Genomic DNA, 27,144 nt, shown 5'->3' with positions numbered 1-27,144 from the left:
GTTTAAATTCTCAAAATTAGAAAATACTAAGATACAAGTATGCAATCATTAATTCATTGTTCTCTGAATAAGTATACTTACATACATATACATACATATGTGCGTACATATGTACATACATATGTATATACAGAGAACTTAAAGACATTCTCTGCTTAAAACATGCTTTAAGTTCTCTGGTACATTTCTCCTTTTAATTTAAAATCACAAATATCATTCCCATTTTGAAAAATTTCGTAAATTATCCTAAAAGGCTACARATGCATTATAATTGAGTGATACAAATTACTCAATATATATGTATGTATATACTCTCAAATATATTTACATATGGGTTACAAGCACACTCATCGGGTAGTCATGTTGAAACCGGATCCAGAATGTTCCGATGGCACAGACATGCAGATTTTTGAAAGCCACTGTATACTTTTACACTCAATGGCATCATGCTGTACAAAATTCTCAAATAATTCCATTTGAAGCATTTTTATACTTTATGTAGAAATTATACGATTGGTTAATATATCATAAGCAAGTAGAGCAGATGCTAAACTAATTGYCGGTGTCGAAAATACAAACTTATTTCATAAGTAGTAAAATCTATCAGAGTTCCGTACAGCATGATGCTAGAAACTGTCACCGGAAGTTTGTGTAGTTTCTTCTAGAACAATCTCGTAATTTCTACTTTTTGACATGCAACTTTTGGGCTTCTATAAATACAGCCACATACAACACACCGGCATCAGTTGAATTGAGAAAATACGCTTGAAAACATTTTGCGCGGAGCAACTAATAAAGTGTTTTGCATATTTTTTTGCAAGTGGCTTTAAAAGAAATTTATTCAAAGAAGTATTTTGTACTAATTTAATATATATATTAAAACAAGGTGTGTATTATTAACTATAATTCTAAAATGTGTTAAAAATAGTATTCAGAGTGTAGAAGTAAAAATGTTTGTAGTAGACGTTAAAAATTTATTGATTTATTCCGCAAGGTTATTTGTTTTAAATGAAGATTGAACTTTTTTCTTTTAATTAAACCCATAATTTCTTTTTTTGACATAAATATTTTATTTATCTTTGCTTACAGATGCCAGAGGAAGTGGAAACCTTTGCTTTCCAAGCTGAAATTGCTCAGCTTATGTCGTTGATCATCAACACATTCTACTCGAATAAAGAAATTTTCCTTCGTGAGTTGATCTCCAATGCTTCTGATGCTTTGGATAAAATCCGTTACGAATCATTGACCGACCCCACTAAGTTGGATAGTGGTAAGGAGCTGTACATCAAGCTCATTCCCAATAAGACTGCTGGAACCTTGACCCTTATTGATACCGGTATTGGTATGACTAAATCTGATTTGGTTAACAATCTGGGTACAATTGCCAAGTCTGGAACAAAGGCATTCATGGAAGCATTGCAAGCTGGTGCTGATATTTCTATGATAGGTCAATTTGGTGTTGGTTTCTACTCAGCTTATTTGGTTGCTGATAAGGTAACTGTTACATCAAAGCACAACGACGATGAGCAATACATTTGGGAGTCTTCTGCCGGTGGCTCTTTCACTGTGAAACCAGACAACACAGAACCTTTGGGACGGGGTACCAAGATTGTTCTTTATATCAAAGAAGATCAAACCGAATATTTGGAAGAAAGCAAAATCAAAGAGATTGTGAACAAGCACTCACAATTCATTGGTTATCCAATTAAGTTATTGGTCGAAAAAGAACGTGATCAGGAAGTGAGTGACGATGAGGCTGAAGATGACAAAAAAGATGAAGAGAAGAAAGACATGGATACCGATGAGCCGAARATTGAAGATGTTGGTGAAGATGAAGATGCCGACAAAGACAAGGACAAGAAGAAGAAGAAGACTGTAAAGGTTAAATACACCGAGGATGAGGAGTTGAACAAAACCAAACCAATTTGGACCCGCAACCCCGATGATATTTCCCAGGAAGAATATGGCGAGTTCTACAAATCTCTTACCAATGATTGGGAGGATCATTTGGCCGTTAAGCATTTCTCCGTGGAAGGTCAGTTGGAATTCCGTGCTTTGCTCTTTATCCCACGTCGCACTCCCTTCGATTTGTTTGAAAATCAGAAGAAGCGCAACAACATTAAATTGTACGTCCGACGTGTTTTCATCATGGACAATTGTGAAGAACTCATTCCTGAGTATTTGAATTTCATCAAGGGTGTGGTCGACTCCGAAGATTTGCCTCTGAATATCTCTCGTGAAATGTTGCAACAGAACAAAGTATTGAAAGTTATTCGCAAAAATTTGGTGAAGAAAACCATGGAATTAATCGAAGAACTTACTGAAGATAAAGAACTGTACAAGAAGTTCTACGATCAATTTGCCAAGAATTTGAAATTGGGTGTGCATGAAGACAGCAACAACCGCGCTAAACTTGCTGACTTCTTACGTTATCACACCTCGGCTTCTGGTGATGATGCTGCTTCTTTGTCTGATTACGTCTCACGTATGAAGAGTAACCAAAAACACATTTACTTCATCACTGGTGAGTCGAAGGAACAAGTGAGCAACTCTGCGTTCGTCGAACGTGTAAAGGCCCGTGGATTCGAAGTAATCTACATGACTGAACCAATTGATGAATACGTCATCCAACACTTAAAGGAATATAAGGGCAAACAATTGACTTCTGTTACCAAAGAAGGTTTGGAGTTGCCTGAAGATGAAGCTGAGAAGAAGAAGCGCGAGGAGGACAAGGCCAAATTCGAAAACTTGTGCAAGTTGATGAAGTCGATTTTGGACAACAAAGTTGAAAAGGTCGTTGTATCCAACAGATTGGTTGAGTCGCCATGCTGTATTGTAACATCCCAATTCGGKTGGTCAGCTAACATGGAGCGTATCATGAAGGCACAAGCGTTACGTGACACCTCCACTATGGGCTACATGGCCGGAAAGAAACATTTGGAAATCAATCCAGAACATCCAATCATCGAAACTTTGCGCCAAAAGGCTGAAGCTGACAAGAATGATAAGGCTGTAAAAGACTTGTGCATCCTACTTTTTGAGACTGCGCTGTTATCATCAGGTTTCTCCTTGGACAGTCCACAAGTGCATGCTTCCCGCATTTATCGCATGATCAAACTTGGTCTTGGTATTGACGAAGAAGAGCCCATGGCGACTGAAGATACTCAGAGCGGTGGTGATGCGCCTCCATTGGTTGATGACACTGAGGATGCATCTCATATGGAAGAAGTCGATTAAATGACAAAAATACTGACAAAATTCCATGTTCCAAAATTTGGATGGGAATTTTGCTAATTCTACATCATAAGTTCATTTAGTTTACCATAATTTTATATTCGATTTAGCGAACAACTCTAAATTTCTAGACTTATAGCTACTATTTATGTTCAATTAATGAGTATCGAAATGGCATTTTGTTGTCGCGTTTTAAGCGGCCTAACTTTCGTTTAAATCGATGTATGCGTGTGAGAATCTACATAGGAATAAATATTGAAATGAACTTAATACTGTATGTTATGGATTCKGTATTAACAATAAGAAATTTAAAATAAACAAATTGTTTATGAAAATCAAATTTGTTGATTTATATTTAATTAAGTCAGGTTGGAGAATATAAGCCGAAAATACGATGTTCGATCAGAAAATTCGTCGWTCGCATGTGGTCACAGAAATCGGGCATTTCAGAGGACATCTTGCTTCCGCAGAGTAACAATTTAGGGGAGGTTATTAATTTGAATCGTCGAAAAAACTTCAGGGTACAACGCGATGCGTGACACGATTCAATTCATAATTTATTACCATTAAAATTTTAAATAATTTGTGCAAAAACACTTTTCTTCACCCTGTTTTATGTAAAAAAAAAAACTCGTTGCCTCTGCATTTCTTTTAATTAATAACAATAGTTTAATCAAAAATATTCAATTTTGTTTATCTATACTGAAAGCTAGGAGTATAGTTAAGATGTCCGAAGGTCATCACGATAAAATGGAAGTTTCTTGCCCGCATATGATGCTCGTAAGTTGATATTATTTGTGTAATACTACAATGCTTATTTGCTGGCCTTATTTTCAGTTTCATGGTGGGCATTGCGAGCAAATTCTCTGGAAGAGTTGGACTGCAAGAACAATTTTAGAATTTTCATTGTCTGCGTTTGCTATTTTCCTTTTGGCATTCTTGTATGAAGGTGTCAAGTTTTGGCGACAGTTCCTTCTTCGTAGGGAACTTGAAAAGATATCTAAAAACAAAGAGAATACAGATGTTGTATGCAGCACAATTGCTGGACTTAAAAATAAACAATTATTTAAGCAAATAACAGCACCTCAACATCTTATACAAACCTTATTGTTCTTATTTCAAGTTATGTTATCAATGCTACTAATGTTGATATTTATGAGTTTCAATTACTGGCTGTGCCTATCAATTCTGTTAGGTCTTACAATTGGATACTTTCTGTTTGGTTGGATTAAAGACGATGCCTATGACAGTGATTGCTGCAATTAAAATACATGTATTTATTTACTAATGCATATACATTTGTATCTATTATTACAGTTGAAACATATTGCTAAGATTTGTTAAGATAAAATAAATTTAAAAATTATTCAACTTTCTAATGGGAAGATGACTTWATTATGTTCAGTAATACAATTTATTAAAATCATGCTGCTCTATTTGGTTGCATTAAATTATATTATTCGTTAAAAATGCAGACTTACTAACTCCAATGATGAAGTATATGTATGTATATTAAATGATTCTTAACATAAACATTTTACGTTCTATGTCTCGCATTCTCTTTTTAATGCTTTGTTTACATTTTCCAATGTCGTAACTCCTTTACTAATCATTACTAATTTATTCCGTGACCGAGATCCCTTATCCAGCGATACGTCACTTTTGCGTAATCCTAAAAGTTTGGACAGGTATTTCACAAGTTCTGCGTTCGCTTCTCCTTCTGTGGGCGGTGCTGCTATTTGTATTCCAACTCCTTCATTTCCTATATCCGTAATGCCATTCATTTTGGCCCCTGGTTTAGCGAGGATTCGAATGCAAATGTTTCCGCTTTTGTCCAACTGCACAGGACCACTACTTGGTTTCTTCTCATCTACAGCAACAACGGTAGCAGACTTTTTGTTTTTATTCTTTGACATAACACTTAAAAACGTATGAAATATGCGCCGCATTCACAAATTTTTTTTATAAATTTCTCTTCCCAATAAATATAAAATCAKCTGTTATTTCTTTTAGTTTTAAGTATGGCACATAGAGCGACATGCAGCAGGTGGCAAAAATTAAAATACACACGTTTTATGGGAACAGTTAGCTTGTAGTAGTCGCTGTCGTTAAATTAAAACCATTTCTAATTTTGCCGATATCGTATTCTAGATATTATATATCTAATGTAATAACAATATATCATTCAAGACAAATGAATCGATCTATTAACACAAAAAAATTCGCTCTGAAGAAAATTTTTTAAATTTCATTCAAAGTAATAGTTTTAGTATGGCAACAACGAAGAAATGTCGCTGCCATCTTCAATTTGTTTAAAAAGCTGGCTTACAGACGACTTTTGCAGACCAAAACAATCGCTGTCATGCAGACGTGTCGTTAGGTTTTAAATTGATTTAAAACGATATGACTTTTATCAGTATCGATTTTGAACATAGCTGATCTGAAGAAAGCCATTTAAACTTTAAGAGAGAGGTTGTTGTTGTTCTAGTAGTTTTCACTCTTGCTGAAAACATTCCTGACATAACTTGTTATTTAAATAGTTTCTACAAAAGGTTTATCTTTATCAAATATACAATTACAAAAAATCATCTTTAAAAACATGAGTAATTAACTTGTTCAATAGGTAAAATTGGCGATATTCGACTACATATAGTATTATTTCAAAATTAAAACAAACTTTGACGTTATTCGAACAGAAAATTTTATATGATGATTGCAACAATTTAGCTAAATAAACATTTTGCCACTCAAAGATTGGCATTTTTTCTTTACATAACTTCATTCACAAAATCCAACGGTTTAATCAACCTAGTAAAACATACATACATATATAACGTCTATTGAAACGGTTTTCGAGAACATAATAGTTAACATCTGTATCGAATAGTCGTGAGCTGCTTGAGTCATATGTAAAAGAATCGTTTCTGCCCTCTCCCAAGTGAATGGCGATCAGCGAACTTTCCTCCTCACTTGCGCGAACTTCTACACATGACTCCATTCTCTATCACTCTTATTACCTTTTTGAAATACAATATTTACTTCAACAAATTGATACATTTCAAACTCTAAAATAAAAAAACATGGTTTCTTTTGTAAGAAGTAAAAAAATTAATGTATTACCATTTCTATACAAAATTACGTAAATCAATTTAATTTTTAAGTTGTATCTTAAATACCGAGCTTACAGTACAATATGTTGCTCGAGAAAAACCAACCAATCACAATAATCACCAAAAAGGAATGCTTTCGAAAATAAATTTATACATTTTAACTGCTGAAATATTAAGCCGGTGCATTTAATTCCTCAATGCTTATAATTTTCAACATATAAAATAAATCATTTCAGACTTCAAGCACATTAAATAAACTATTATTTGAAATCATTTAAAAAAAAACTTTTAAAAGTATGGCAATTATATATGATTGGATTTCGGAAGAATATTCATTGCATTTAAAATTAAAGATCATTTAGTTGGTGTTTATAGTTTTACGCTGCTCGAATAGACTGGATTATTTGGAAAATAGCAGAACCGCAAACCACGAAAATAAACAATGCCAAAAGCCAAGGTCCAACAGGGTATTGGTTATCTTTGGATTTCTGGAAAAACAAATTATTCATAATTATTAACAATCATTTGATATTCTTTATACGTACATATATGTATATGTATATATGACAATATCAATTTTGTTTTCTACATAATGCTATACAAATATTATTCAAATATTTTACAAACATCAAAAGCAAGTGTACGTTGACATTACCTAGTATGCACACATGTATATGAATACATATGAAAACAATCAACGATAAGCAAACATTAAAGACGTAGAACAGCGGCGTGGCACTTTCACCTGTTTTGTTTTTGAGGTTTTCTCTATAACTCATAATAAATTTAGGAAARCAATTTTAAATGTTTGAAAATTTGTTAACGTTTCTACAAAATTTCAACATTTTCATGTATAACTTTAAAAATTAAATTTCGATATATTATAGAAAAATGGAGGGCACTGATAACCTGTTTGTACTTACCGATGACTTTGGTACGTTGCCTCGCATGGTCACGTATTTGCTAGCCTTTTCATTAGCGACACGCATCCTTTGTGGTGGGGCCATCTTTTTAGGACTATTTTGGCTTTGCTATAAAAAATACAGAAAACAAGTTGAAAACAATATTGTGGCAACTGCTATACGAAAACTACTTGCTAAACAGCTACTTCATTAATTTTAGTTTGATTTTCTTAAATCTAAGTTTTCACTTCAAATTTCACAGTTTACGATATTTTCAGATAGTAACTATTTTTACCTTTTTTGCCAAAGAAACAAAATGAACACGTCGAGAGCGACACAATAAAACGACACGTATGATTAGCCGAACCGAATCTTTGACAGTTAAAAGGGATGCCCATTTTACCGACTACATAGTTGCATTTTTGGTACCAAAGATTTTATTGCTATGATGAATTTGTATGGAATTTATTGTGTTAGGCTGATTTATATTCTTAAAAATCAASAACATTTTTCAAAATAATTTTGCTGCGAAATAAATGATCTCCAATTAAATTAATGTCAAATCATAATTTTTAGACTTCTCCTTTTCTGGAATATTCAAATAAAATGTAACCTTATTATATGTTGAAATTTTATTAATTATTCATTCTACTTCTCAATACTGTAAAATACCTTTAACTAGTTTTTATTTTCGTAATTTCTTGATTATTTATAATAAGTTAAAATAATGACATTTCTCCGTTCCCACGACAGTCGGGTCTACGAAAACCGGAACGGACCCGGATTTTTATCCGGCCAAGGACTGTCAACTCGGCAGAATTCTGCCGTTACAACAACAACAACAGCATAATGACATTTCTTTTCTGGGCGCAGTCAATGCAGAATTTTATATTTAAAGAAGAAAATTGTTGCAATTGTTCATTCTTTACAATTTAAATATTAAATTATACATTCGTTTTTCTTTCAAAATATATTTTAAATTATAAACAAGTAATCTATTTGGCGCGAACAGCAAGAGCGCTTAAATCAGCAATGCATTTGTCAAGAGTTTCCTTCTCTTGCTGAGGAGTGATTGAACCGAGAACATTGTTTACAATCCAGTTCACCATGTGTTTTTGGTTAATACGGCGTTCAATATGACGGCATTCCACTTGGTAATCTAAACGGCGTTTTACCTATGATTAGCGGTACATTTTTATTATACATATTTATATATTCACAAGAGAAAAGGTGCATTATACCTCAGTGTAGACATTCATAGCGCGTTCGCGGAATGCAGCTTCCAATTGTAATGCTATGTTTTCTTTTTTGGCATCCATAAGCAATAAAGCACCTTCAGCGCGCCATTGTTCCTTCTTTTCGGCTTCGATAGCATCAGCAAGATTTTGGAGTTCCTCCTCTCGGCCAGATTTCCATTCATTTTCGATTCTCTAGGATATCATGAAAAATTTCTTGTTAAAAGCCGTGTTCAATTTCAAATCCTAATATTTAAATAAATCGTACGTCGATTTCTTTATCTGTCCAAGCAGCGACAGTAGGTCCAAGTTTCTTTACAGCAACGATTGCCATAATGGCCAGAGACAAGCCGCTGTAGTATTCATGCTCCATGACGTAAATTTCCTTGGAACATAGGTAAGTAAGCAGACCAACACCAAAAGTATATGGGCCAGTGACACCAGTTTTATTGTAGAAAAACTGGAACCACTCTTCTGGAATGAAACCTAAACGAACTTTGCCAGGATGTTCCGGACGCTCTCGGCGAGCAACTTGATCACCTGAACCGGCCGCACTAGCTGATCTCATAGCTAGGACACCCAAAGGACGTTGAACTGAAAAATCGTACATAAAATTATTAAAAGTATGTTGCAAAACCCCACTATTCTMTTTTTTGCAAATACTAATTTGACGTTTCACTCGCGATTACATAAACCACGATGACAAAAGTAGTCGCGTAACATGCATATTCTCCCACATAACTACACYTTTGATTTGGCAAATAGGAAATTATTTAAATTATATAATTAAAATACAAATATTTTTATTATTATTACCTGAAAGTAAAGCGGTTCTTGACAACATTTTTAATTTTCAGTAAATACTTCTTTTGAAGAAAAAATCGACAAAAATGAGTTCTATACTGTTCGMCCAAATCAGCTTAACTGTCAAATGTCAAGGTGTCTTCTTCCTCTTCTTATGAAACATTCACAGCCAGCWCAAGTTTTCTTAAGCAGAAAATTTAAGTTTTCATTAGAACAGTTATATAACAACAGATTTAACAATAATAAAGTTTATTTAAATGCAAATTGTCAAAATTCTATTATAACATTTTTTCTTGTTGTTTCAAAATGGTTGATAAGATCAAAATAAATGCAACTCTGAGATCCTTCCATGAATAAGTCAACATAATATAATCTATCCTTCCAATGGTCTCATGTGTATCAGGTGTGAACACAAAAACAAAATATGCAATATTATGTTTTCCCGGGTATGCCTTGCCATTCTATTTTCTCTAAAAGTTCTTTATTCATTCCTCCTGTCGTTAAATCATTTCTCTCATTCATTACTATTATATAGAATTTTAGGAAAGTGAAATGTATACTAATGCTTTAAAAGCTGGTTGCCGGACAGCAATACACGCTTGGAAATTCAAAAACGGTAATAGATATTGTAATTCATTATTTTGAAGAAAATTCTGGTTGGAATAATTTTCCTAGTGATGGTCTGGTTAAGCTCATTTGATAACGCCACTGGCTTCTCACTTTATAGACATATTTTTATACATATGTATACAGATCGTAAAACCCCTAGAACTTAAAATGTATTTACAATTTTATTCCATGCATACTGTATTTTATCTTTGCGATTCGATTCTTTCACTAATATAGAGTTGGGAAAGTTACGTCTTGATTTGGCAAAAGCAAATACCGAGTTCACACAACATTTATTGAAAGGTAAAAAATAACCAGTGTTGCTTTATTCACTTTTACGCAGCCAAATAATTTACCCACTGTTAAAAGGCTTTAATAAATAACGACCTCTCAAATTTTCTTTTATTATTGTCAATACTTTTGGAATGCTTTTTGAATCTGTGTGCGTTTTTTTTAATTTACACATGTTCTACGAAGTTCTGCTTTACTGATATTCCAACTTGAAATGAAATTAACCTTTTAAGTTGGTAGCACTAATCATCTAACATTTTTGTGCTACTTTTTGCATGCCATTCCAGCTGTCAGTTGCAATAGTCCCGTTAAGTTGACTCGATTCATCAGAAACATACACGGCATTAAATTAAGATTTGTACGGCAGAGAATACCGGAATACCAGTCAAGATTAAAATTTTCACAAGAATTTTCGAATCCGTTGCGTGCTCGTTTGTATTCGGATTATCATTGTTGTCGCAAAATAACTGCAATTGATGTTGCTCTAATTGTTTCGAAACAGTCCGCCAGCCAATTGTCTTGCTTTGTGTACCCAAAAATAAATTGTGCTTCAGTATTATCATTTGAAAGTTCTTTATGTACAGAAAATTGTCATTTGTGTGAGCATCTGGATACTGCAATTTCTTCAAAGCAGTACGTAAAACAGCAAAAACAATTTTATCGAGATTATTCAAGTGCATCTTTGGGAGCACCGCTTAAATATACGGAAGCCCCGCTTTTAGGTGATCTGTGCCAAAAGTACGGTTTTGTTCTTTCCCGCACTTCCGCCGACGCTGGTTTTAATAGTGTTGCTGGCCATAGATTTGAAATCCGCCGAAACATGTCCACATCACCTCAAAAGGAATTTAAGCGCCTTCCAACTGACGTTGTGCCAACGCACTATGTTTTAGAGTTACAGCCGAATTTAGAGGCTTTCACTTTCGAGGGCAATACTAGCGTACACTTAAAGGTATGTGATATATTAAGTATGTCGAGTGTAAATATATGTGTGAATGAAGGACGGTAAATATTTATGGGAGTGAATGGGAATAAAATAAATTTTGCTTTCACTTCTACCGTATTAAAAGAAAGAAAGAAAGCAGAGTTTCCGCATGGATACTTTAATGACGTTAGCAATTCGAATATGTATTATTTCACAACAAGTATAKACATACATGTGTATATATTATATATATGTAGATATCAAAATAATGCATAGAAAATAGTTTTTATTGAAAAACCCGAAGGGATTTCGAATAAAAAACACCTACGTAGCATATTTGTGCGTATAAACATACATTTATAATATAATCTATATACGATATTTAAAGCCTTACCATGTCTAATTATCCGTGTTTGCCACCATTTGCTGTTGAAAACTGAATGACTTAGTAATTGCTCTTAAGATAAATACATTTAATAATGAGATAAGAAAATGCAACGCAAATACTACTTTTACATCTCTTTGTGAGAGATACCATTATTTTCCTTTGTTCGTTGTATTATTGAAAGAAATTTAAAATATATGTACAACTTATAGATATGTGACGCAACTAAAAGTATTACCCTGAATGCTTTGGACATCACAATAAATAAAGTTGACTTGGAATTAAATGGCGAGATATTGCAACCAAGTAATATTACTTATTCCACTGATAATGAAACTGCCACATTGATATTCGAAAAGGAACTTCCAGCTGCATCATGTGGTGTTTTGAAAATGTGCTTCGCTGGAGAACTCAACGATAAGATGAAAGGTTTTTATCGAAGCAAGTATTTTACGCCCGGTGGCGAAGAACGATATGCTGGAGTAACTCAATTCGAAGCCACTGATGCTAGACGTTGTTTCCCTTGCTGGGACGAACCAGCTATCAAAGCAACTTTCGATATAGCATTAATCGTGCCACAAGATCGAGTCGCACTTTCAAATATGCCTGAGATTCAAGAAGAAAAACTTGAAAATAATTTACGTCGCATACGCTTCGATAGGACTCCAATAATGTCTACATATTTGGTAGCTGTTGTAGTTGGTGAATATGATTATGTCGAAGGTAAATCCGAAGATGGTGTAATAGTGCGAGTGTTCACACCAATTGGCAAGAAAGAGCAAGGTCTTTTTGCACTTGAAGTGGCTACTAAAGTTTTGCCTTACTATAAGAGTTATTTCAACATTGCATATCCTTTACCAAAAATGGATTTGATAGCGATATCCGATTTTTCGGCGGGTGCCATGGAGAACTGGGGACTTGTGACATATCGTGAAACTTTTGTATTAGTTGATCCCAAAAATACTTCTCTTATGCGCAAACAATCTATTGCCTTAACTGTGGGACATGAGATAGCCCATCAGTGGTTTGGTAAGTGTAATGTAAATTCATCAATTTTTGCCAGCTAGTTTTTTTTAATTTTTTACTTAATTTTGTTTTCAGGCAATTTGGTTACCATGGAGTGGTGGACACATTTGTGGTTAAATGAAGGCTATGCTTCATTTGTTGAATTTCTATGTGTCAACCATTTGTTTCCCGAATATGATATTTGGACCCAATTTGTCACAGATATGTATACTCGGGCATTAGAATTAGATTCGTTGAAGAATTCACATCCAATTGAAGTACCGGTGGGGCATCCATGTGAGATTGATGAAATTTTTGATGAAATTAGTTACAACAAAGGCGCCTCTGTCATTCGTATGCTTCACGACTATATTGGGGAGGAGGACTTTCGAAAGGGCATGAACATTTACCTAAMACGCCATCAATATAAGAATACCTTCACTGAAGATTTATGGGCTGCTTTGCAGGAAGCCAGTTCAAAACCAGTCGCTAAAGTTATGTCWACTTGGATCAAATTGAAAGGGTTCCCAGTAGTAAGTGTGGAGTCTGTGCAAAATAGTGACAATCGAAGGCTTCTAAAATTGACTCAAAATAAGTTTACTGCTGATGGTTCAGCACCGGATGGTGATTATACTTGGGTGATTCCGGTAACCGTTTCCACATCACGTGATCCCAATAAGATTGCGAAAACCTTTTTATTAGATCAAAAGTCAATGGAAGTTGTATTGGACGATGTAACTGCAGATGATTGGGTAAAAATCAATCCTGGCACAGTTGGTTTCTATCGGACAAGATACTCCAAGGAAATGCTCGAAAAATTATTACCCGCTGTGCGAAAAATGGAGTTGCCACCGCTTGACCGTTTGGGATTGATTGATGACATGTTTGCGATGGTGCAAGCAGGTCAAGCAAGCACAGCTGAGGTGCTGAAGCTTATCGATTCATATCGTAACGAAACTAATTATACTGTATGGACTGCTATTACCAATTCATTGGCAAACTTGCACATACTGATTTCTCATACAGACTTAATGGAAGACTTTAACCGTTATGGGGAAAAGTTGTATCGGCCAGTGGCTGATCGCTTAGGCTGGGATGTGCGAGAAGGCGAGAACCATTTAGACACTTTATTACGAAGTCTGGTTTTGTCGCGTTTGGTATCCTTCCGATGCAAGGACATCATTGCCGAAGCAAAAAAAAGGTACATAAATACATTTTGCAATTTGTCATTCATATGTCCTATAAATATGTATTATTTCAATATGCTTTTCTTTATCAGGTTTAATAATCATGCCGATGGAACGAATCCTATACCAGCTGACTTGCGTTCCACATGTTACAAAGCGGTATTGCAGGATGGTGATGAAAAAATATTCAATGAGATGCTGCAACTGTACCGTTCCACAGATTTACATGAAGAACAAGATCGTATTTCAAGAGCGTTGGGTTGTATTGGCAATGTAAATATATTACGTAAAGTTATAGATTTCGCCATGTCGGTGAGTACATAATATTTGGTAGCTTTTATTGCTTATTGTAATTTTGCCACCACTGATATTTTAGGGAGAAGTACGTGCACAGGACTCAGTTTTTGTTATTGTTGCTGTGGCGGTGAATCCCAAAGGACGGGTATTGGCTTGGGAATTCTTCAAAGATAATAATCAGAAGTTATTGCAACAATACCAGGTRAGCAAGCTTTACTTCGCGAATAAATGCATATAACTAATCAATGTCATACTACTTACCCGTCATTTATATTTATTTTACAGGGTAGTTTCCTCTTGACACGCCTTATCAAGTATCTTATTGAGAATTTCGCTTCGGAGGAACGAGCTATTGAAGTTGAAACTTATTTTAAGAAAAATCAGTTTCCTGGTACCGAGCGTACTGTATCTCAAGCTGTGGAGACTATTCGCCTTAACGCTAACTGGTTGAAGCGTGATTTAGATTCCCTGACTACTTATCTGAAAAATCAGTAAAATTGCTCCGTACATTTATATATCTTGTTAACCCAGAATGAAATAAACAGAAATGTGGAGGGGAAAACAGAGTCACAGCTGAAATAAAAGCATCATAAAGCCAAAGCTCATCATAATATAGCACTTCATACGGTAGGGCAAATAATCGGTTAACATTTTGGTTAGTGAAGCTGTTTATCATACGAAATTTACAATAAAATAGTCAAACAAAATGGGAAGTATGCATAGAAACTTTTTTTTTCTAGATAAACACATATTGGCAGATATTTTTTAACTAAATATAATTGTTTGCGAAGAACATGGGTAATATTATCAAGCATTTACTTATATACGAAGGTATTTTCTTTAAATATTCAACAGCTTGTCACAAGCTGAAGGATGATTGCAAATTTGATTATTTATTTAATCATTAAAAACCACCGTTAGTACGCACTGTATTAATTTTTCCACTATCCTTTGATACCTAGTATATATTGATTTGCCATTGAATGTAGCGCTTATAATTTTAAGTAATTTGATTTTGTTATCCAGTGCACGACTATATAAGYTTAGATCAACATGTTCAAATAAAATACAATTTCATTAATAAAGCTATTGCAAAGCAAAAAATTGGATGAATTTGCATTTTTAGATATAAATACTGTAATATTGATACCTGTATTTTTAAATTGCATAAATATATTAATAAAATGATTAAAACGAATTAATAACCCCAAGGTGTTTTCTTAMATATGTATATTGAGGAAAAGGATGTAATTCATTTTGGTGGAGTAATTTTAGGTAATTTCAAAACAAAATCGGAATGTATTTTCTGTTTATTCATATTTATGGTTAAGAAAAGTTTAATAAATATGCATATTACATTTCATGGTCAAGAAGCTAATAAATGTCAATCTTACATTTCATGGTCAAGAACAATAACGGCCATTATCCGATCGATGCAAATCGTCTATTAGTTCCAGCATACGTCGCTTGAACAAACGTTGCTTAGGGCGTGTCAGTGACAAGATATCGTCGATATTACCTCGAAAAAATGCCAGGAGTTGCTCCTCATCGCGAATGTCAGATTCAATACGATTTGCACTGACATTGAACGATTCTCCAACCGTAGTATTATTGCCCACTTCATATCTTGTTGCACTAGATGAAACATTTATAGGAGCCGTATGCTTCATTTGCTCTGCTTTTCCTTCATCGAGCTTTAATGGGGGCGATTGTTGATTCATTTTCATTGTAATAGCCACATCAGATTGCCTAGTTAATGGTTTAGATGCATTAGCGGTGAGTTGGAGTTCATTCAATATTTCTGGATAGGCAATGTTAGTACTTTGATTTGTGTCGTTGTTGTTGTAGTGCTTAATATCATCTTGCGTAGTGTAACTTGATTGTATAGTTGAGATTTCGCAAATATCTCCACTGTTATCATCAATGGAAATTCTCGGCTTTGCACTGCGCGAGAGCTTTCGCCTCCTTTTAGTTTGTCCTATTGTTTCCGTTGTCGGCAAAAGGAATTTTATTTCATCGTACAAATAGAAACGTTTGCGACGAGGTGTGGGTAAATCTTCGGTACTATCACCATAGTCGGAACGAATATTAGTATTATATTGAATGCTGCGTAGGAAGCCAGTGCGAACATTCCTCCATTTTTCGCGGCAAAAAACGTCTGCAAAGAAGTATAAATTWAAAAAAAAATCACATCAAGGCATCACATCTACTATATAATTGCAATATGAACATACCATGCCGCCTAACATAGCTTTGCCAAATTTCTAATTTGTACTTACCTGGTTTGCCTACATCAGCAGCAACTTCTTGCCAAGCTTTTTCTAATTTGTCTCGCTTTGCATATTCTGAAGAATGTACATTCCATAAGCAATCACGCTTTTTTACAGCATTAATTATTTTCAGAATAAGTTCAGTGTCAGCCATTTTCATACTAAAATAAGCACAATAGCTTCATGTCATTGATGTGATGCGATTTGACGCTAAATTTTATCGTTTGCAAAGTGTAACATCGCAATTCTGAGTGAGTGATTATTTGACATATTGATAAATTCAAATTGTAAATCTATGTACATATGGATATCTTCAGTTATCCCTATAAAACGACTAGGATAGCAAAATATATTTTTAAATGACATTCTTTATATAATTTTATATTGTATTATAATATATATTATTATTAATTACACCCGATTTAGAACTGAGATTTTCAAAAATCTATCTCTCGGAAAAGTGAGAGAACAAACCTCTTGYTGTAAATAAATTGTTATCAGTAACAGCTGTTTCTGACAGCAGCCATTTCTGTTTCTAGTTCCTATACATAAATTTCAACGAGACAATAAACAGGACGCTAAATAAAAAATGTTAATAGCAGTAAAAAGTTATAAATATATATATGAAATATGAAACATTACAAATTAAATACACATCAAAAGTCCTACAGCGGTAAGCTAGAGCTCGTTTTTTATAATAACTCGGGATACTAAATTGATGTTTTCGTATTCCAGATGCGGACTTGCTGATTAATCAAAAGGAACATCCCGACACAAAAATAGGTGATGTTGTTGAGGTTTATGACCGCGAAGATGAAAATACTAGATTATTATTGCAAATTACCAAATTTAACGATCTTCGCCGTGACGAAATTAGCATTGAGGCAGGCATTGCTACTCAGTTCAATTTAAGAAAGTTTGCCTATGTGTTTATGCGACGAGTGAATGCAAATGATGTAGCTCTTGATTCTATTGAAATTGCGTTTAAAGATCAATATATGGGAAGATCCGAAATGTGGCGTTTGAAAACTTATTTGGTATGTATGTATATGTTAACTATTTATAATATAATTTTAACTGTAATGTGCTAAGTTCTTTAACTACTTAGTCTTGCCATAACTTCTGTTACAAAATTTTAAATACATACAGCGAGAACAAATTAGCAGAAAAAGTGCCGTTACCATACCCTGAAAAAGGTACAAAGTAAATAGAAGGAAACGTCGAAGACCTTATTAAATGTATATATAAATGATCAGTATGACGAGCTGGATCGACTTAGTCATGCTTGTCCTTCTGTATATAAGGGTTATTCAGTTTTTGACATATCGATCTGATCGAACGTGGGCAAACCTTTTTTTTCCACGAAGCTGCTAATATGTCCGAAACAACGTTATTGAACCATTATAGCACCCTACAAACTGAATGATTAAAACATGGCCTTGTATGGAAAACTTTTTTTTAGAAAAGATATCTTCAACAAATTAGGCATAAATAATTCTATAAAGAAACGATACAATATCGAACCACCAGAGCATATAAGACCGATACAAATCAAGTTCTTGTATTGTAGGATTTGTATTTGTGAAAAGTATTATAGCTTCAGTGCATCCGAAATTAGTAATTAGGTCCAAGGATGAGAAAAACGAGATTGCGTTTATCGGGTAATTATGAATTTAAGAATGATAAGAGGCAACAACGAAAACTGGTAAAAGCCTGTAAATAAATACTTTTTCTATGTTGCTTTGTTTATGCTCTGTTTACAAACAAACAAACAAGAAAAATGGAGAATCTTATCTAGTAAAAAAAGTAAAAACAAAATCCTCACCACTTTCTCCTTAGACTATGTTCACAGGAGGACTATTTTTGACGCCCAAAACGATATTTTTGTAGATTTTGGAGGCTGGGTTTCAAAATAAAGTTTATATTTATGTTCCGAAATTTGAATTTTATTATCTATATTTTTTATTTATTATGTAAATATCCATAACAATTTATGCTATGTCTATTTATGCTATGCCCTAGGTATACGGATAGAAATTAGCTAACCAAAAATATTTTCATGTACCACGTACATAAGCTTGCAAGAAATAGAGAATGTGATATACAAAATAAAAACGTCGCGTGTGTGAACGCAATGAGCGACACTAAAAAAGAATTTGCCGGTAATGAGTGACAAAACTAGTCCTCGTCTGAACGCAGTCCTTTCACCCCGAGTTTCTTATTCAATTGCATTCTTATCGTAATTTCTCTCATTCGAAAAGTATACTTCTTTGTATACATCACAGTATATATTGCGAAAAATTTAAGATTTGTTACTCGTAGGTTTGGACAATGGTTCAATGTTTACTTTCGCTTATTAACAATGAAATGGGGAAATAAAGAAAATCGTATTTCAGGGATTGCTTTACATAAGTGTGGAAAAAGAACAGGGAAAATTCATGACCTTCCCAAAGAACTAAATGTTTCGAGAATGTTTGTTTACCCCGCTATTTATCGTTTTTCCAAATCATCTACAATTGACGACAGAAAGAGAAATGGTCTTAAAAACAATTCGCGAAAGATCTATGTACAAAACAAATAGATATGTCAAAGGAAATGGATATATCGGCCAGATCAATGGCAAAACTAATTCGAGATGATCTTCGCGTCAAACCCTATCGTCAGTCAAAAAAWCAAAATGAAATTTTATACATCGCTCATCTAAAAAAAGTATTATTAAATAAAATCCACTGAATTAAAAAATAATTGTATATAGTTTAATTTTTATAATGGCCCACACTTGTAACAGAACTTATGACAGTACTAAATACATTAAAAATCATAAATGATTACATAGGTAAAGTATAAATAAATAAATTACGTTGAAATAACTACGAGATCCCCAAAAACTCTTTTATTAATTTACAGACGGACACTTGTGTTTATATAAATAAAAAAATCGAAAATATTGAAATGCAAATTCGTTGTCAAGTTTATGAGATGTGGGCYCAAGGTGAACGCGTTTCCTGTGGAGTAATAACGGAAGAAACAAAGATTGTATTCCGCAGTAGTACTTCAATGGTATATTTGTTTCTGCAAATGTCATCAGAAATGTGGGATTTTGACATACACGGCGATTTATATTTCGAAAAAGCGGTTAACGGGTTCCTTACTGAACTATTTCATAAGTGGAAGAAATTGGGCTGCAATCACGAAGTCACGATTGTATTGTTTTCTCGTACATTTTATGCTGCGAAATCACTTGACGAGTTTCCAGATCATATGCGCGATTGCCTTCAATTGGATTATAAAGGCCGTTATTATGAAGATTTTTATCGTGTTGCTATTCAAAATGAACGCAATGAAGATTGGTGCACTGTATTGACGCAGTTACGCAAACTATTTACATCGTACGAATCAACGGTGCTGCGTTACCATGAGCGTGAGGGTGTATCCATTCCCGCAGCTACTAATTCCACAGCGGCTCAAGGCAACTTCCTGGAAGTATTAAATATTTCATTAAACACGTTCGAAAAACACTACCTGGATAGGACATTTGACCGAACGGGTCAGTTGTCTGTTGTTATCACACCTGGTGTTGGGGTGTTTGAAGTCGACAGAGAACTTACGAATATTACCAAGCAGCGGGTAAGTCACAATCTGTGTATTGGTAAACTATTTAAATATTAAATTTATATGATTGCAATTTTACTCTAGATAATTGATAATGGCGTTGGTAGTGATTTAGTATGTGTAGGAGAACAACCTTTACACGCTGTTCCACTTTTAAAATTTCACAACAAGGACACTTCTTTAACCTCAGCGGACGATTATTCACTCCCACATTGGATAAATTTAAGTTTTTACTCAACTAACAAAAAAGTTGCATACTCAAATTTTATACCGCGCATTAAATTGCCACCAATGGTTGCAAATATCACATTAAATAAGGAAAACAGAGTCAGTTATTTATTTATTTGACTAATTTATAGTTATACATATATTTCAAGTAATATTCGATAACACAACAATAATTTAATTTTAGGAAAGTGAAAAACACTTTTTGAGTTGCAACCAATCTGAATATATACATAATTCATTGTTTGATTATGATGCCTATGACGAGCAAATATTTCAGCCTCCACCAGCTCAGAGCACTTGGTATGATAATTTAAAATCCGAAATGATTGATCGATATACCAAGATATATACTTGTTTAATACATAGTTCGTTGCAACGAGTTATACGTGCTAAAAAGACTTCCGTGCCTAGCTTAGAGACGTCAGCCTACCGAAACCATGACTGGGAGAATTTAACACCTACGAAAATTCCAAACTTGCGACGTAAAATGTCTGATCCAGATATATATCATGGTACATCAGGAATSCTAGCTGCTTTGGTAGATACACATACTTGCCGTTTATATTTATTTACGAAATAAATTTTAATGACCCCATTCTCTGTAGACTGATTCGCCCAACTTGTCTGAATCATTAGCTTCTGATAAGAATTCACGACGTTCCATTGTTTCTATTGCCCCTATCGTTCGMCCGGGGCGAGCATTAATCAACCCATTCGATCCTTCTCACGTTACAATAAAACTYACTTCGAATCGTCGACGTTGGACGCACATATTCCCAAAGGTAACGGTTTAATTACAAGTATTGTTTATTTAAAATATTAACAATTCAATGTAAAAAAACAGTACATTTCAAAATTACATAAAATTTAGTCCAAATATGAAAGTAAACACTTGCCGTTCTATAGATAAATTCGTAGATAACACCTAATAAAATATCTATAAATATCTATAAATATTTTATAGGGACCTCTATAAATATCTATGAATATTTTATAGGGACCTACTGGTGTTTTAATACAACAACATCATTACCAAGCCGTACCTGCCAAACCCCACAATTTAAGCTACAGTAATATTATTAATAACGATAATGAATACACTTCAGGATTTAGCACATGTGATTATGATCACACATTCACATGTTCTTCGTTAAACAAATCCTTTACATCAAGCAATGATTGTGATAATAATGAATGTAAGCTAGTGAAATTAAGTTTTATGAAAGATATGATTACTAATGATTTTTCTCTCAAGTTCTCAAAAAACGAAATAATTCACTCTTGAACAATAGCCCAAATAATGTGACAGCAGGCGCAGCAGTACCCACAAAAAGTTTCTTATGGGGTGCGACGGGAGAGCAGGAATGGACACCAGCTATAACAACAGGTATGTTCTTATAGGACCATATTAAGTTATAAATAATCATGTCAAAAAACTATTTTAGATTTATGTACTTTTTTTTTACAAATACATATATGTAATAATATAAACAAAATATATTATGGTTTTGAAATGTTTTTTTTCGCGTTTAACATGTGTCCAATGTCCTTTGCAATAAACTATTTATATGTAATAATGTACTTTATTTCCTCACTTGACTAAAAATGAATTTGACTACTTTTATAGTTGTTGCTTTAACACAAAGAATCCTTTAAATGTCTTATTTGAAGTTAAAAACAATAATATCATAGCCTATTATAAAAAGTGGTTTTATGATTTCCAAATCACATACGCGTATGTATTTTGTCGATTTTTGTATACATTTACCTACATAAATGGTAGAAGTCATGTTTTAATTTACACAAATTCATATGTATGTAAATACCAAATCAGTGCTTGTGAACTAGCATGAAACAAACTCAATTTAGACAAAAATCCTAAAAGCTTCACGATATTCAAAGATAGTTTAGCCTATATAATAAACTAAGAGTTAAATAGTATATACATATTTAAATACATATATATGATATATTTGTACATATACTATTGAGTTTCGCTATTAATAGTTTTTGGAATAAATTTACAATATAATATCAGCAAAACCTGAAATTTTCATAGAATGCCTAAATGCTATTGGAGCGCATTGGGGCGTCCATGTAATGTTCTCAATTATATTATTTGTAAGTCCATAAGTCCGGGCATCTGTAATAATTAAAAATTTACCAAAAAAATTTTTTCCGTGGAACTATATTTCCTTATTGAAAATGTGGTATCATATAGCGCAGGACTAATCCTCATTGTAGTTATCACTAAATCAAAATATTGTCATAGTCTGTAAGTTTCATAAATGATTTGTTTTCCTTTGTTCATTATAAAAATAACTCAACTAGCTTTAAGTATTTATCAATAGTGAAATGTGGCCGCATCGAATTGTTTTGAAAGCGATATTTAACATTGTGCGTGCATTGTTTTTATGTTTTAGTTATATAATATATAATAGATATATATGTGAGTTTATTAAGGCAATGTTGAAAAATTTTGATACTAATACATAAAATATTTTCTCTCATTTTTTCTTACTTCCCATAAAATGCGTGAAAATTTGTGTGAACGAACAAAAAAACACAAAAATATAAAATAACAATTTGCAAACTGAAAATATTCCAATAAATTCTTAAACTTAAAAAAAACTTATTTGCTCGCCAACTTTAAACAACTTTAAAAAAATTAAATATTACATCAAAATTGAATCCATAACATTTTGGTCCWCAAAAATACTACCTACATGCATATGAATGAAAAGCGAATGCAAAAATGGGAAAACATTTAAAWCCTATTGTTGAAACCGAAGCTCCTACTAAAAGTCAGAGCGCAAAGGCAGATGGCAGAGGAAAAGTAATAATAGGTTTGCAAAACACTCAAATAAAAAATTCCTACACATTTTCTAGTAATATTTAACATTTTATACTTCAAAAGCTTTGCTTCAATTTGTATAGAGTAAAAAGAAAAAGTGTGCAGCATAATTCAAGCAATTTGTAGGTGTGCGTGCGCTCATAGCAAAAAGGCATGCGTATGGTTTATTACAAGTAGCCACAATTATACGTTTAGAAAGAGAAACACAAAAAAAAATAAGTTCAACAGAGAGACAAAAATTTCGAATGCATGCCCCGCCATTCAAAAATGCTTGGCTTACACTGTATGCATATTTAATCTTTTATCAATGCACCTAGTAGTTTATTTTATTGTATCGGCGCACCGTAATAATATTGTAACTTATTTTTGTTATTAGAACGATTCACGGTAGTTTTATTTTAAGTGCTTGTTTGATATAATAGTATAACAAATATGACTGTGCGATTAATTGATGATTCTAAATTTTTATTAAATACTAGTAAATCAACTAAAAACAAGTAAAATTCATCCATTGAATAATATTGAAATTATTTGTTAAGTACTTAGGTAATAATCATTTTTATTACTCGATTTATAGACTAGGCAACTTACTCAAATAATGGCACAGTTTTAATACCCATACATATGTATACGTTTACATACATTCTTTGTACGAACATTTTGAACATTTATGTTGGAGTAGTTTGGTCTCTTGAACTTGTCGACTCATAAACATTCGTTATATACTAGTTTTGGCAGCCAATAATATATACACTTAAACCTACATACCTACATACAAACGTAAAATTAACGCAATTATTATAAATATAATAGTTGCATAATTTTTTTTTTTTAAATAAATTGCTCGCATATCATGGAATAGCAATAATTAAGTACACGCACTTAATATTTTAATCTGGAAACTGGAAGTTTGCACCAAGATAAAAAATTCACAATATTCGTATGTATACATACATACATAAGCACACATTGCATGCACTTTTCTTGAAAAGGATTATAATTCATTTTATATTTCACATAAGTTTGTTTAAAGCTTGTCACTTGTTGCAAAATAACATTTATTTTATTAAGCTATCGCTATGTACCTCCAATTATACACAATTCTATCCAAACACGTAGATAATCATATGTAAATATAAAATGTTTCGCTTATTTAAAAGGAAATCCAAATGTCTACACAAACGGCTAAAACACAACATTTGGAAATCAACCTATTTCGACTATTAAGATTATTGTATTAACCCTTTGAATATATGTATGTATATTGTTTCAAACTCGTATATTGTCGAAATGACTGACAACGAAATCGACGTTCCATTAATATCCGATCAAACGAGGTTGATCGCTAACAGAGTTTTCCAAACGTAGTAGCGTGGACCATTTTTAATGTGCAGCAACTAGTGACTTTTCATTCTCATTTACTTTCCATATCCTTGCTTACAAACATTATTCGCATTTTAATGTTCTTTACACAATTTACATACATGCATACATCCATATGTATATATATAAAGCAAATATGGTAAATCGTATGTATATATTTTTTCTTGTCGATTTATTTGCAAATAGCACAGTTTCGCTTTTCCAAAGGCTATGGCTTTCCTTATTCTTGTTCTACATTGAATTAAATTTCACTTTATAAAGTGTTTAGTGGTTTATATTTTTATTTTATTTATTGTGACGTCCTTTCTGTATTCTGTGTAACCGACTTTGCCTGTAATAACATTACTTTGCTTGTTTCACTCGTATAATAAAATAAAGTTATTAATCGTACGTTTTTAACCATCCACAATTTTAGGTGTGGATTGGAAATCGCTAACCATACCGGCTTGTTTGCCAATCACAACCGATTATTTCCCAGATAAACGTTCTCTGCATAATGATTATGTTATATCTGATTATACGCTTCTGCCTGACGATGTAAATTTTGATTATGCTAATAGTAGAGCGGTGTATCGTAAACCTCTTTCTACGGAGGAAGTCTTTCGGGAGATTGTGTCCCAACGATTGGCACAGGGCTTCCAGCTAATTGTGTTCGAGGAGAAGAAYACTCAACCAGCACAGGCGCCATGCTGTGGCGGCTACAAGCAACAAAAGCCATCTTCCGTTTTAGGAATTATTGCACCGACTGAAGTGATGAAGGAATATTTGCTCTCTATTGGTCGAATATTTCACCGAATAACATTGATTGGATCCGTGATAACAGTCACTGGTTATCGGCCAAGGTGAGTGACCTATAGTTATTGTAATTATACATTTGTACTTCTGAATTTCAAAATATTTTAGACATCCTTATCCGCCCATTAACGTTGACTACCGTTATCGTTTTCATGCTCCCCAACACGAGACTTATGAAATATCAGGTGTTAATTTTACGACGGAAAAATTAGAAAATTTCAATTGGAACTATATGGATCATTATATTTGTACACGCGGTGACCGTGACTATCCTTTGATGGAGGTAAGTTATTGCTCAATTCTAAAAGTGAAGTCGGCATTCTTATTGAAATTGGTATGATTTGTTTTTCTCAATTTTGAACATAATATCACAGAGTCTGAAATATTGGCGTTACCGTATGTATTTACTACCCACTGATAACTTAGCGATGAAAAAAATCATAGAATACGGAAGTCAACGCTGTGATATCTATACAGATCTAGCTGTGGACAATACAAAGAGACAGGTCGAAGACTTCATGCGTTTTATGGAAGTGCATATAAACAAAGTGAAACGGCAGCGAATCCATGTAAGCCAGTATCGTAGATAAAAATGATTTGCCTTAAATATTGTTTATATTTCTTGCTTCTCACATAAATAATTCTGATCTAAAAACTTTACTTTTACAAAATATATATACATATTTTAATATAATCAAGMCAGTTTTGGATGATTCAAAGCGGCATCTAATTATTGATTAATTTATTTACTTCATTCTAATATGTTATTTTAACGTTATTCATATGCTTACCTCAATTTCTAAAATAAATATATCTAATATTTATATTCTTCTACTTTTTATTCCAATTGTTGTATATTTATTTATATTWTGTTTAAAGTATTTTAATTTTGCAACTCTCGTTTCAATAATTTAATGTACAAATAGCTTGATTTCATTTCATTTCACTTTAAATTGACAGGAAATCGTTTTAATTGTAATTGGCTGAACATAATGATGTAGGTTGTAAATTTTCGATATTTTATTTTTCTATTTTTTTTTTTTTTTGTAATTAACTCGTGTACTAGTATGTTTATGTATATAGTATTCTATGTTTATTATATTATATATACTCGTTGACTACTTTAAGCGAAGCTAATTTCTGATCTTTTCCAAATTATTATTGCTTTCGGCTTATGTATCGAGTTGGAATCATTTACAGGATAGCCCCACTGCACAAAGTCATTTAACACGACGACGTCACAGTACCAGCATTATTTCCAGACCTCAACCCAACCAGGTTCTTTACTTAAAATCTTTACATTCAGTATAACGTACATATTCATACATACATTTCGTCTATTACATACATACAAATTTCTATTTAGTCGTACTTGTAATTTCTTTCCACCACTGTGATTGCGAATTGATCATCTATCCAACAATCATAAATTAATATATACACACAGTTTTTAATTTATATTAATTGTGAAATCGAATTCTAACTTTGAGACGAACTACAATCAATTTTTCCTTATTTTGCTCCTTACTGTAAAAATAAATCGCATTTAGTAACGTTTCATATTCAAAACTAACAATAAATTTAGCGAAATGTCGAAATAGGAAAATCTCTAGTTCATTAAATATATGTACATATTACATATACTTAGATACAGAAATATTGAAATAAATATGGTGTTAATTACATTATGTATGCAACTTTTCTTCTGACGTACCACTCGAACCTGAAGGGACTGGTGAATTCGCCCTTTCGTGAACGTGTTGGAAGCAATCGGCTACCGGAAAAACGACCAAGGTTCTTATTCTGTCATTTATTATGTTGTTAACGGTTATARTAACAGTATTGTGGCAGCACCTAACTCATTATCAGTAACAATTATTTGATTTGTTTCAAAGGCTTTTCTACTCCTACGGTGTTTGCTTACATACATAGTTATATATTATACATAATAATGCTATTTACATATATTTTTTATCACCTACATACGCACATATCTATTCTATTTCTTCGGCAACCTTCTG

At 33.1% G+C, this 27,144-nt stretch overlaps 7 protein-coding genes across 16 annotated transcripts in view; 3 read left to right on the top strand and 4 right to left on the bottom strand.

Annotated features, from left to right (window-relative positions):
• The first annotated feature begins 757 nt into the window (after window positions 1-757).
• LOC108970848 (heat shock protein 83) lies at window positions 758-3,574 on the top strand. The gene is made up of 2 exons (XM_018936507.1): window positions 758-886; window positions 1,090-3,574. The coding sequence occupies exon 2, from the start codon at window positions 1,090-1,092 to the stop codon at window positions 3,235-3,237; it is 2,148 nt and encodes a 715-aa protein (XP_018792052.1). The 5' UTR covers window positions 758-886; the 3' UTR covers window positions 3,238-3,574.
• Window positions 3,575-3,875: 301 nt separating this feature from the next.
• Window positions 3,876-5,468, bottom strand: LOC108970851 (UPF0235 protein C15orf40 homolog). Its single transcript, XM_018936509.1, has 3 exons — window positions 4,716-5,468; window positions 4,338-4,490; window positions 3,876-4,234 (listed from the first exon to the last, which is right to left on the bottom strand). The coding sequence occupies exon 1, from the start codon at window positions 5,181-5,183 to the stop codon at window positions 4,779-4,781; it is 405 nt and encodes a 134-aa protein (XP_018792054.1). The 5' UTR covers window positions 5,184-5,468; the 3' UTR covers window positions 3,876-4,234; window positions 4,338-4,490; window positions 4,716-4,778.
• An 863-nt stretch (window positions 5,469-6,331) lies between these two features.
• Window positions 6,332-7,651, bottom strand: LOC108970852 (stress-associated endoplasmic reticulum protein 2). Of its 2 annotated transcripts, none has more exons than XM_018936510.1 (3): window positions 7,542-7,651; window positions 7,268-7,375; window positions 6,332-6,832 (listed from the first exon to the last, which is right to left on the bottom strand). In XM_018936510.1, exons 2-3 carry the CDS (start codon window positions 7,349-7,351, stop codon window positions 6,722-6,724), a joined length of 195 nt encoding a protein of 64 aa, XP_018792055.1. In that variant the 5' UTR covers window positions 7,352-7,375; window positions 7,542-7,651; the 3' UTR covers window positions 6,332-6,721. The 2 variants fall into 2 exon arrangements, with proteins under 2 accessions (XP_018792055.1, XP_018792056.1); XM_018936511.1 differs by lacking the exon at window positions 7,542-7,651 and adding an exon at window positions 7,438-7,530.
• Window positions 7,652-8,163: 512 nt separating this feature from the next.
• Window positions 8,164-9,433, bottom strand: LOC108970858 (ATP synthase subunit b, mitochondrial). The gene is made up of 4 exons (XM_018936521.1): window positions 9,298-9,433; window positions 8,750-9,075; window positions 8,488-8,676; window positions 8,164-8,421 (listed from the first exon to the last, which is right to left on the bottom strand). Exons 1-4 carry the CDS (start codon window positions 9,323-9,325, stop codon window positions 8,242-8,244), a joined length of 723 nt encoding a protein of 240 aa, XP_018792066.1. The 5' UTR covers window positions 9,326-9,433; the 3' UTR covers window positions 8,164-8,241.
• Window positions 9,434-9,608: 175 nt separating this feature from the next.
• LOC108970857 (puromycin-sensitive aminopeptidase) lies at window positions 9,609-14,957 on the top strand. 3 transcript variants are annotated; one of them, XM_018936520.1, is made up of 8 exons: window positions 9,610-9,901; window positions 10,132-10,197; window positions 10,473-11,134; window positions 11,705-12,521; window positions 12,594-13,698; window positions 13,777-13,996; window positions 14,061-14,183; window positions 14,267-14,957. In XM_018936520.1, exons 1-8 carry the CDS (start codon window positions 9,838-9,840, stop codon window positions 14,474-14,476), a joined length of 3,267 nt encoding a protein of 1,088 aa, XP_018792065.1. In that variant the 5' UTR covers window positions 9,610-9,837; the 3' UTR covers window positions 14,477-14,957. The 3 variants fall into 3 exon arrangements, with proteins under 3 accessions (XP_018792064.1, XP_018792065.1, XP_018792063.1); XM_018936518.1 differs by lacking the exon at window positions 10,132-10,197 and having other exon boundaries at window positions 9,611-9,901; XM_018936519.1 differs by lacking the exons at window positions 10,132-10,197; window positions 14,061-14,183; window positions 14,267-14,957 and having other exon boundaries at window positions 9,609-9,901; window positions 12,594-13,697; window positions 13,775-13,858.
• A 315-nt stretch (window positions 14,958-15,272) lies between these two features.
• Window positions 15,273-16,540, bottom strand: LOC108970860. Its single transcript, XM_018936530.1, has 2 exons — window positions 16,261-16,540; window positions 15,273-16,139 (listed from the first exon to the last, which is right to left on the bottom strand). The coding sequence occupies exons 1-2, from the start codon at window positions 16,409-16,411 to the stop codon at window positions 15,385-15,387; spliced, it is 906 nt and encodes a 301-aa protein (XP_018792075.1). The 5' UTR covers window positions 16,412-16,540; the 3' UTR covers window positions 15,273-15,384.
• A 250-nt stretch (window positions 16,541-16,790) lies between these two features.
• Window positions 16,791-27,144, top strand: part of LOC108970859 (DEP domain-containing protein 5) — a 13,224-nt gene continuing 2,870 nt past the window's right edge. Inside the window, exons 1-15 of one of the 7 annotated variants that reach the window (XM_018936524.1) lie at window positions 16,791-16,924; window positions 16,987-17,288; window positions 19,159-19,878; window positions 19,948-20,190; window positions 20,276-20,391; window positions 20,458-20,629; window positions 20,697-20,873; window positions 21,089-21,287; window positions 21,347-21,478; window positions 22,884-22,937; window positions 24,744-25,170; window positions 25,232-25,406; window positions 25,498-25,692; window positions 26,324-26,401; window positions 26,853-26,917. In XM_018936524.1, coding sequence (XP_018792069.1) covers window positions 16,882-16,924; window positions 16,987-17,288; window positions 19,159-19,878; window positions 19,948-20,190; window positions 20,276-20,391; window positions 20,458-20,629; window positions 20,697-20,873; window positions 21,089-21,287; window positions 21,347-21,478; window positions 22,884-22,937; window positions 24,744-25,170; window positions 25,232-25,406; window positions 25,498-25,692; window positions 26,324-26,401; window positions 26,853-26,917 — 3,098 coding nt within the window. In that variant the 5' untranslated portion in view covers window positions 16,791-16,881. Of the gene's footprint in view, window positions 16,925-16,986; window positions 17,289-19,063; window positions 19,088-19,158; window positions 19,879-19,947; window positions 20,191-20,275; window positions 20,392-20,457; window positions 20,630-20,696; window positions 20,874-21,088; window positions 21,288-21,346; window positions 21,479-22,835; window positions 22,938-24,743; window positions 25,171-25,231; window positions 25,407-25,497; window positions 25,693-26,323; window positions 26,402-26,852; window positions 26,918-27,144 lie in introns of those variants that run through there. The other 6 variants (XM_018936523.1, XM_018936527.1, XM_018936525.1 and 3 more) reach the window with 6 other exon arrangements.

This window comes from Bactrocera latifrons, unplaced genomic scaffold (assembly GCF_001853355.1).
Source record: "Bactrocera latifrons isolate USDA-ARS-PBARC rearing strain unplaced genomic scaffold, ASM185335v1 scaffold_310, whole genome shotgun sequence".
Classification (NCBI taxonomy): Eukaryota; Metazoa; Arthropoda; class Insecta; order Diptera; family Tephritidae; genus Bactrocera; species Bactrocera latifrons.
This window is presented reverse-complemented; position numbering and strand designations above follow the sequence as displayed.